This window comes from Punica granatum, chromosome 3, assembly GCF_007655135.1.
Source record: "Punica granatum isolate Tunisia-2019 chromosome 3, ASM765513v2, whole genome shotgun sequence".
NCBI classification, from domain to species: domain Eukaryota; kingdom Viridiplantae; phylum Streptophyta; class Magnoliopsida; order Myrtales; family Lythraceae; genus Punica; species Punica granatum.
In genome coordinates this window covers 38678192-38689169 of record NC_045129.1, presented here as the reverse complement: position 1 = coordinate 38689169, position 10978 = coordinate 38678192, and the positions used below count along the sequence as shown (strand labels likewise).

The 10978-nt window shown below is 54.2% G+C and overlaps 2 protein-coding genes across 2 annotated transcripts; both read left to right on the top strand.

The window, feature by feature from the left end:
• The first annotated feature begins 1753 nt into the window (after nucleotides 1–1753).
• Nucleotides 1754–4246, top strand: LOC116200628. Its single transcript, XM_031531460.1, has one exon. The coding sequence runs from the start codon at nucleotides 1754–1756 to the stop codon at nucleotides 4244–4246; it is 2493 nt and encodes an 830-aa protein (XP_031387320.1).
• A 212-nt stretch (nucleotides 4247–4458) lies between these two features.
• Nucleotides 4459–9007, top strand: LOC116200627. Its single transcript, XM_031531459.1, has 3 exons — nucleotides 4459–4825; nucleotides 5618–7748; nucleotides 7807–9007. Exons 1-3 carry the CDS (start codon nucleotides 4459–4461, stop codon nucleotides 9005–9007), a joined length of 3699 nt encoding a protein of 1232 aa, XP_031387319.1.
• Nucleotides 9008–10978: the final 1971 nt, after the last annotated feature.

Sequence of the window (10978 nt, the reverse complement as noted above, 5' to 3'; positions counted from 1 at the left end):
CTCGAGGAGATTGCCCGCATATGGACAGCTTTACGCCCGGTCGACCGCCACTATATCGCTGCGTTCGTAGGAGATGTTCCCTTTTTGGCTACCCGACGTGTAGATTGGAATTTCCTCGAGGCCGCCATCGCATTCTGGAACCCAAGTCGTGCCGTCTTCGATATACAGGGTACCGAGCTCACGCCAACCATCGAGGAGTACCGGACACTCATCGGTCGGACTGCAGTTGTCCACGGCATTGTAGAACCAACTTCCACACCACCCGACCAACCCTAGTCTCACGCCTACTCGGGGTTCCTACGACCCGTTTGAATGCTGAACTCGCATACTCCGGCAGCACGGAGATTGCAATCGAGAAACTCCTCCTTTTTATTGAGTCCCGAGCGCATAGGGTCCAGGGGGATTTTCTTCGAAAGGATTTGTGTCATGCTGTTCTATTGCTAATCTTTGGGACCCTCTTATTCCCTCGCTCGCATAGTCTCATCGATGCGGCCTTGGCCGGTGTTGTCCTCCAAGTGGTCGGAGGGCGCGGTTACGAGGTAGCCCTTGTGGCGGAGACCGTTCGGTCCCTCGACCGTGTTTTGAGAACACGCGACCGAAGAATAAGAGGATCCCCCATCCTCTTACAAATTTGGTTTCAAAGCCACGCAAACCCCTTCGGTCTAGTGCGCCCGGTTATGTATTTTAATGGTTCTGAGTCGATCATTCTCGATTGTTGTCCCTCGTGCGCGTGGAAGAACGCAAGATTTCCGAGTGGATGAAAATTTTTCGCGAAATACCACCTAGGGGCTTTAAGTGGCGAGCCGCGTGGATGCCACCCGGACCCGCGGCCCTTAGGTGTTCTGATTTTAACGGAGTCCCACTCGTAAGTCATGCGGGGTCCACCACATATTTTCCGGCGCGAGTGATGAGGCAGTTTGGCAGCCTGCAGACAGTCCCCGAGGACACGGCACGGGCTAAATTCGAACACACTTGGCGGGAGGATCAGACATCCGTAGATCGCCAAAGAGACATCGAACGGGTTTTGGACGCGTGGCGAACCGTGGTCATTGAGCGTCCGTATTTCCCGAGCATCCAACCCTTGAAGAACAGGATTTCCAGGCTACCGAGGAATATGTCCTCCGTTTCTATCGGTGGGGTCCTACAGCACACGAGGATTCCGCCGACTCTCCACGAGCTGAAGATAACGGACCAACGGGAGCGCCTCTCACCCCGAACGTGGCCATCCAAGCAGAGCTTGCTAACCTCAGGGCCGAGAGAGATCACCTTCGTCGGGAAGTCGCAGAGAAAGACGAGCAGCTTGTGGATCAGCGGCAATTACAGAGAGAGCTCGCCCAGGCCCGCGCCGAGCTGCAGAGGCGCGAGCAGGAGCTGGTACGAGCGAATGTCGCCTTGGAGAGGTTCAGGAAGAGAGCCCGTGGAGGTCCACGCACCCCTTAGGATAGACGCCTCCACCAGGCCCTCACCTGAATCGGTGCTCTCCACGGCAACAGTCACTCGCACCCTGAGCGCGGTGGAAGAACGACTTAGGGCTTGTTTTTAATTGCATTGTATCTTAGAAACCTTTTGAATCAATGCGAGTGACAACATTAGTTTTCAAATCCATGCATCTCATGCACGTCATCCCCTTATTTATTATTTCACACGTTTTTATTTTTAGAACGTAACTCGTTTGCGTAGAAATTTACACACTTGTTAATACAGGTAACCATAACTGGCGCCACACCGTTATCTCACTCGTCTGCAATCGAAGATGGCACAGAACAATCAGCTTGCTAGCTCCGAGGAGAACACTCCACCGACGCCGGTTTATTATCAACCGTCCATGACTCAAGCACTGCCACCACTAACTCCTGCAGGCGCACCCCCGGTACACTCGGGAGAAATCCCGCCACCAGTCCCAACATCGGAAGCCCAAGCACCGTCCACCTCTACAGAGGGTGCGGCCCGCATCGTCGCACTGGAAGGCGATATCTCCACATTAAGGGGCACGGTCAATCAGATGGCCGCCGACATGGCCGAGCTCATGGCCCTACTCAGAGCTCCAAACCACACCTCCTCGAACTCTACTCCGCCCCCGGGGTACGGGCCAACAGTCGACCCAAAACCTTGGGTCCCGCCGACCCATGCTCCGGAAGGTATTGAAGCGCCTGCGATACACGCACCGGCGGGCCTCCCAGCTAACGTCCCTCCGCCATCGGTGACTCTCCCGGCAGCCATTCCTCTTCCACCGTCGAACCCGACTACTCTAGTACCGCCGCCGATGGCCATACCGGTTTACGCGGCTCCTCCGCCAATGGTCTTCCCGGCACAGAGCCCCCACGCTCCTGCTCACACAGCCGAGCCTGTCCCATTCCAAGCTCCACAACCCCACATCAGCTTTTCTTACCCAACTCTACCTCCCCTAAACATTCCCATCCCTGAACCGGGCACGCCAACCCAGGCTGTCCCCATAGCTCCACCGACAAACTTTCTCCCGGAAATGGGGACTGAGCAGGAGCAGAGATTGAAGAAGATGGAAGAGAACATCAAAGCCTTACAATCAGGTGGTCCTCGCCTCGATGCCGGCGATTGCGATTGGAGTCTTTTTCCGGGTATGCGGCTACCCCCGAAGATTAAGGTGCCTGAATTCCAAAGGTACCATGGCACTACCGACCCCCGTCACCATCTCCGTCACTACAGGGGAAAGATGCTGCAGTACTGGGACTACGAAGAGTTCGTCATCCACACGTTCCAGGACAGTTTGGCGGGAGCGGCTCTTGATTGGTACATGTCACTGAAAGCCGCGGATATCCCTACATGGACGGACCTTTCGGGCAAATTCATCGACCAGTACAAGTACTGTGCAGAAACGCCCCCGACCCTGTTGGAGCTCAGTACAATGGAGATGGCCGAGGATCAGGGCTTCGAGGCCTACGCAGTAAAGTGGAGGGCTAGAGCGGCGAAACATGTCCCCCCGATCAGTGAGGCGCAGCAGATCCAATTATTCCACTCTACCCTCAAAGGGGCCTACTACTTGCACCTGTTGGCTCACACGTCTTCGTTCTCCAACCTTATCGACGCCGGGAAGAGGCTTGATATCGGCGTTAAGCTCGGCAAGATAGAAGGACCGGCCGAGAAGAAAGAGGGAGAGTCCTCGAAGAAGGTTGCTACTGGGACACCCTCCGCGGGAAACAGGAGAGGAAAAGACGCGTCCGTCAATGCTGTTAACTCAGGGCGCCAAGTCCCCCAACAGTATTCCATCAATTACACGCCCGCACCACCGACCACTCAGGCGTATGCCCCACCTCCGGTGCATTATCAGCAGCAACTCCCAGCGCAACAAGTATATTATTCCGCCCCGCCGGCCTCCTTTCCGTTGCCGGCCCCGCACAATTACGTCCCTATTCCCCCTCCGATCCAACAAAGCAGGCCTCCGGCTTCGAGAACTCCTCAGCCGGTGCAACGGGCTCCGGCCCCGCAGGACCAACAAAGCACTGCGCCGCGGCGCAGACAATTCACACCCCTTCCGGCCCCGCTCTCCCACATATACCGGCAACTCCTCGCAGGCAATAGGATTAAATCGGTAGCGCCTAACCCCGATTTCGACCCCACCATTCAGGATCAGAGTCGGCACTGCGAGTACCATCAGGGCGCACCCGGTCACACCACCGACGATTGTTGGAAGCTGCGGGAGAAGATCCAAGCTATGATTGATGGCAAACAACTCACGTTCAACGCCATCAAATCTCCGAACGTGCAAGTTAATCCTCTTCCCGATCACGGGTCAAGCTCGGGACCCAGCATTAACATGATCAGTGTTTGCGCCATAGGGGAGTACGAGACCGGGCAGGAGCCATCCGCCCCGTTCGTAATCGAATATGTGCCTGCGGAAACCGGTATAGGGTACGCGGGGTTTGATGCCACGCCCGCCCCATTCGTGATAGATGTCCCCGCACGAGAGCCATATCAAGATAGCAAGGTTCCGTGGACCTACGAAGGGAGTGTCGGGAACCTCGAGCGTCAATTCAGCGTCATGGGCGTGACGCGCTCGGGACGAGTGTATGAAAACCCGGAGGTCGCGAACAAAGGAAAGGCGCCTGCTGCGACATTAGGGATCGCCCCGGAAGCTACGCCGATCCCACAAAAGAAGGTGACCGAAGAGGAAGCCGAGGCTTTTATGAAGATCATCAAGGCAAGCGAGTATAAGGTTGTTGAACAAATGGGCAAGTCCCGGCCCACATTTCACTACTCGCCCTTCTCTTAAGTTCGGAGCCACATCGTGAAGCGCTCCTGAAGGTCCTGACGGCGGCGCAGGTCCCCAAGGAGACGGCTCCAGATCTCATTGAAGAAACCGTTGGTTCGATATTCTCCAACAATATTTCATTCTCGGATGACGAGCTTCCCTCCGAAGGGTGCGCACACTCGCGGGCGTTGCACATCGTCTGTAAGTGCAATAACTTCGTGGTAGGCCGGGTCATGATCGACAATGGTTCGGCTCTCAATGTATGCCCTGTTTCCACCCTGAAGCAGATGAATGTGGATCTGAATCGTATTCGTCCAAGCAAGACAGCGGTTCGAGCCTTCGATGGCTCGCGGAGAGAGGTGAACGGAGAGATCGACCTTCTGATCGAGGTAGGTCCATGTTCATTCAATGTCACTTTTCAGGTGCTCGACATCCCCAATGCCTTCAGCTTGCTGCTCGGGAGGCCATGGATCCATTTTGCGGGCGCAGTCCCCTCCACCTTGCACCAAAAGCTTAAGTTCATCGTGGAAGAGCGACTCATCACGATCAAAGGTGAGGAGGACTATGCGATTTATAAGGAGACGGCTGTCCCCTACATCAGTATTGGGGACGATCAGAACCTCCCTTCCATTCGTTCGACACCATCTCCGTCATCCGAGACTACGGAAAGGCCGGTCCGTCCCGCGCCGACCGCATGGTGGGCAAGATCTTGCTGCGCCATAACTACATTCCGGGTTCCGGACTCGGAGCACGTGGGCAAGGGATCAACCGCCCAATCGAGATCGAGGAGTACAAGAACAGGAGGGGACTCGGTTTTCGCCCTTCCTGCCACGAGATTGTTGAAGCCCGTAGAGGCAAGCACCTCCACCGTCTCGCAGCGTACTACGGGAAGATCAACAGGGGCACCCCAGTTCCGCCTCTCTCCCACTTCTTTTCAGGACCACGGCACATCGTCGGAGGTACTCTTGACGGCCCCTCCTCAGATTTAGACGACGCGCTTGTCGATCTGCCAGGCATATACGCCGTCACCGAGGAGACTCCTTCAGGGGTCTACATTCGCCTCGCGCAGGAGAATGAGGAGCTCAACAACTGGACCTCAGTCCCGCGCTACTCGGCTGTAATCGCCGATGTGTAAGGCTATCTTTGTAGACGATGTTTCCCGCGTGTCGGCAAAGTCATAAGCCACACGACGGAAGAGGGGTTTTTGTTATGGCATCAATATTCCCACCTTCAATGAAATCCCTACATGCATTTTTGAATTCTCGTGTCTCCTTCGTTTCCTTCTCTCTTACTCATTCGCAGCACTTTAAATATTTCTAAGATGACTCGTTTAAATTTCCAGGCTCCACTCGAATCCAAATCTTCGACGCGTCGATTCGAACCCATCCGAAGAACTCCTCGAAGAGCCCCAACCCATATACTTCGGGGAAGGGCTCGACGAGGACAGTCGAGTGCCTGAGATAGAGGAGAGTTTGCACCGCCTCGAGAACCGTCAACTCACCTCAGTTGAGCCAACAGAAGAAATCAACATAGGCACTGAAGAGGAGCCTCGCACGCTAAAGATCGGGACGGGCCTCGATCCAACACAACGAGCTCGGATGATCGATTTCCTGAAAGACTACCAAGAGGTCTTTGCCTGGTCCTACGCCGACATGCCGGGCTTAGATCCGTCGATAGTCAAGCACTCTCTCCCACTCGATACAGAGAATTTCCCGCCCAAACGGCAACACCTACGGCGGCAGCGAGCCGGCCTTCTCCTCCGCATCAAGGAGGAGGTCGTCAAGCAGATAAATGCGGGATTCCTAGAAGTCTGCAATTACTCTGAATGGGTGGCAAACATCGTGCCCGTGGAGAAGAAGGACGGAAGGGTCAGGGTTTGCGTCGACTACCGGGACCTCAACAAGGCTAGTCCTAAAGACAACTTCCCTCTGCCTCACATCGACGTCTTGGTCGACAACACTGCGCGCCACAATCAGTTCTCCTTCATGGATGGCTTTTCGGGGTATAACCAAATCCGGATGGCCGAAGACGACAAGATCAAAACGACTTTCATCACGATGTGGGGCACATTTTGCTACAAGGTCATGCCCTTCGGGCTCAAAAATGCCGGGGCAACTTACCAACGGGCAATGGTTACGCTCTTCCACGACATGATGCATAAGGAGATCGAGGTCTACGTCGACGACATGATCGCAAAGTCCAAGGAGGGAGAGGATCACCTCGTCAATCTGAGGCGTCTCTTCGAACGTCTCAAGAAGTACAAGCTTAGGCTCAACCCGGCCAAGTGCACATTCGGCGCGAAATCCGGAAAACTGCTAGGATTTGTGGTCAGCGAACGAGGCATCGAGGTTGATCCTGACAAGGTGAAAGCGATTAGGGAGTTACCTCCGCCATCAACAGCGCGCGAGGTACGGAGCTTCTTAGGACGACTGAACTACATCGCGCGTTTCATCGCGAACTTATCAGATAAGTGTCAACCCCTCTTCCGGCTGCTTCGTAAAAATGCAGCAATTGAATGGGACGACGACTGTCAGAAGGCCTTTGACGATATTAAGACATACTTAGTTCAGTCGCCGGTGTTAGTCCCGCCCATACCAGGTCGACCTCTCATTCTTTACCTGACAGTGCGCCGGCAATCATTGGGGTGCATGTTGGGGCAAGAAGATGAGTCCACACGCGCAGAACATGCCATCTACTATCTGAGCAAGAAGTTTACTGAAGGGGAATCCAATTACCCGGAGATCGAGAAGATGTGCTGCGCACTGGTGTGGATCATGCAGAGACTTCGACAGTACACTCTCTATCACACTATCCGCTTGCTGTCAAAAGCGGATCCCCTGAAATATCTACTTGGTAGCCCATCCTCCATGAGGAACATTGCAAAGTGGCGCTGTCAACTGACGGAGTACGACATCGAGTATGTGCCCCGCACATCAGTCAAGGGGCAAGCAATTGCAGACCATTTGGCAGAATTTCCCATCGAGGATGACACGCCGATCAACTCCGACTTTCCAGACGAAGGGATCCTCCGAGTAGATGAGGAGGAGGATGGGACCGTGTGGAAGATGTATTTCGATGGCGCGGTGAATTCCACCGGTTCTGGTATCGGCGCAGTGCTGATATCCCCGGACGGACGTTATTACCCGATTGCAGCAAAAGTTAATTTTCTCTGCACCAATAATGTGGCCGAATACGAGGCATGCATCCTTGGCTTGCAAGCAGCAATTGACTTCAAGGTGAAGGAGCTAGAAGTGTTCGGAGATTCAATGCTCACAATCTTCCAGACGTTAGGGCAATGGAAGACGAAAGACGCAAAGTTAGTACCATACCACGAGTATCTCGAGGAGTTAGCGGAGAACTTCAAGAAAATCTCGTTCACCTACACGCCACGTATCAAGAATCAGTTTGCAGATGCACTCGCGACATTGGCATCAATGGTGAGCATTACAAAAGAAAACCTCATCGAGCCACTTGAGATCGAGATTGCCAAAGGCCCGGCTTACTGCGACACAATCGAGACGCGATGAACAGCCATGGTACGAAGACATCAAACATTTTCTGCAAACCGGCCAATACCCGACATTTGCCAACCGTCGGGACCGGAAAACACTTAGGCGACTCGCAACGCATTACTTCCTGAGCGGAGAGACTCTCTACCGCCGTTCCTTCGACGCCACACTACTCCGGTGTGTTGACGAAAACGAGGCACAACGCCTCATGGGAGAGATACATGAAGGGAGCTGTGGACCCCACATGAGCGGTCTCATGCTCACCAAGAAACTCATGCGCCTAGGTTACTTTTGGTCCACCATGGAGGCCGACTGCGCCAAACACGTCAGACACTGCCACTTGTGCCAGGCCTATGCCGATCAGATCAAAGCACCCCCCAATGAGCTACGCCCGATGGCGGCCCCGTGGCCCTTTTCAATGTGGGGCATCGATGTGATCGGCCCTATCAATCCCAAAGCATCCAATGGACACATGTTCATTTTGGTGGCAATTGACTACTTCACCAAATGGATCGAGGCCATAACGCTCGCTTCGGTCACCGCAAATGCCGTGGCACGTTTCCTTAAGCGCGACATCATCGCCCGATATGGAGTCCCCGAGACAATCATCACCGACAATGCCAAGAACCTGAACAACAGGATCATCGATGACCTCTGTGAGCGATTCAAAATACACCATCGCAACTCTACGCCATACCGACCCCAAATGAAGGGTGCGGTGGAAGCTGCGAACAAAAACATCAAGAGGATCATCGAGAAAATGACGGTGACCTACAAGGATTGGCACGAGATGCTCCCTTTTGCGCTCTTGGCATATCGAACGTCCATCCGCACTTCAACCGGGGCAACTCCGTATTCCCTAGTCTACGGCATGGAAGCAGTCCTCCCAATCGAAGTGGAGATTCCTTCCATGAGGATCCTCGCCGAGTCCAAGCTCGAAGAAGCAGAATGGGCGAAGCAGCGCTACGAGCAGCTCAATCTCATTGATGAGAAACGGCTAACAGCGCTCTGCCACGGTCAATGCTACCAACAAAGAATGGCTCGAGCGTTCAATGCAAGGGTTCACCACCGCGAATTCCGCCCCGGTGATCTCGTCCTACGAAAGGTCTTGCACATCACACCTGACTCTCGGGGCAAGTTTGCATACAAGTATGATGGACCTTTCGTCGTCAGGGAAGTCTTCTCCGGAGGGGCAATTATCTTAAGCGATATGGACGGGACCGAAAACGCGCTCCCGGTCAATGCCGATGCCCTTAAGAAGTACTACCCTTAATGGCCTCTTTGTCATCCGGCTGTTTCTTTGTGTTCCCGCGAGTTTCAGACCACCCTCCAGGCCCTTATCTTCCTCTGTCTTCCTTTGGGCTCTGTGCCATTTCACCTCACCACATTTTCTATTTATCACGCACGTGTCCTGTCCATTCAATTCTTCTCATCTAAGAATACTTCAGAGAGAAAAATAATAATTTTCCCGCTAGGTCGAAAACCTCCTTGAGGCGGCCTGGGCAAAAGTTAGGGAACGAGAGGCACGACTTAAAATCCCGCAAAGGGGAGTCGTGGCAAAAGGAGAGCACAAGTAAATTCCTTGCTAGGCTGAAAACCCGCAAAGGGCGGTCTAGGCAAAAGTTAGAGGAACCGAGAGGTGCGACCGGACCCGAACGTGGGCGATCGTAGCAAAAGGTGAGCACTCATGTGAGAAAAGTCAAATAAAATACCCCGCTAGGCCGTTACTCATCCTACGACCTAGACAAAAATTAGGGGCAATTGTCGGCTTAGCCACGAAAGAACAGCGGCACTTCGCGTGAAGCTACAGCTAGTAGTGGTTTGGCAGTCCTCGACGCAAGCAAACTCTCTTCGACTCTCCAGGCTCGAGACATGCCTCGAAATGGAGTCGAATCGTCGTATCCTTAATTTGGAGGATCCTAAAGATCCATCCCTTTACCTTTACTCAAAACTCTGCGGGCCATGCCCCACCTTGTAAAAAGCCTTTCTTTTAGTCAAGTACATGTCACATTCGGGGACACGGCCGCCCCTCAAATGGCCACTGTGTCCAAATCCCTGAAGCATCGCTACATAGATTTCCTTTGCACATCGTAATTCCAGCGGTATTGCGTGACTGACAACGACCGTTAGCCGCTATCCCTTGTGTGCAGGTGTGAGCATTCGGATCCTGAAAGGTGTCACTTCCTGACGGACTCATGTCTGCCTTATGCGACAAGACGAAATCCCAATCCGAGCGGATGACCCTCAAGGAGACACACAATGCCCAATCCTGCGACAAGCGACGAACAACGCTTACCACGGCACCGTCATAAGCACAATATGAACTCGAATTCAACGGATCATGGCCTTCGCCCTCCGGCACCCTGCGTCGTCCCCCAACATTAGTCATTGCTTCTACATTCCATCTTTACTGCTTTTTGGGACTCTTTGTCCCCGGACTCCGTGTCCGCATTTACTGCTTTCCGGACTCCGCGTCCAGGACTCCGTGTCCATCTTTACTGCTTTAGGGACTCCGCGTCCCCGGAATCCGTGTCCGCATTTACTGCTTTAGGGACTCCGCGTCCCCGGACTCCGTGTCCGCATTTACTGCTTTCCGGACTCCGCGTCCAGGACTCCGTGTCCATCTTTACTGCTTTAGGGACTCCGCGTCCCCGGACTCCGTGTCCGCATTTACTGCTTTAGGGACTCCGCGTCCTCGGACTCCGTGTCCGCATTTACTGCTTTCCGGACTCCGCGTCCAGGACTCCGTGTCCATCTTTACTGCTTTAGGGACTCCGCGTCCCCGGACTCCGTGTCCGCATTTACTGCTTTAGGGACTCCGCGTCCCCGGACTCCGTGTCCGCATTTACTGCTTTCCGGACTCCGCGTCCAGGACTCCGTGTCCATCTTTACTGCTTTAGGGACTCCGCGTCCCCGGACTCCGTGTCCGCATTTACTGCTTTAGGGACTCCGCGTCCCCGGACTCCGTGTCCGCATTTTACTGCTTTCCGGACTCCGCGTCCAGGACTCCGTGTCCATCTTTACTGCTTTAGGGACTCCGCGTCCCCGGACTCCGTGTCCGCATTTACTGCTTTAGGGACTCCGCGTCCCCGGACTCCGTGTCCGCATTTACTGCTTTAGGGACTCCGCGTCCCCGGACTCCGTGTCCGCATTTACTGCTTTCCGGACTCCGCGTCCAGGACTCCGTGTCCATCTTTACTGCTTTAGGGACTCCGCGTCCCCGGACTCCGTGTCTGCATTTACT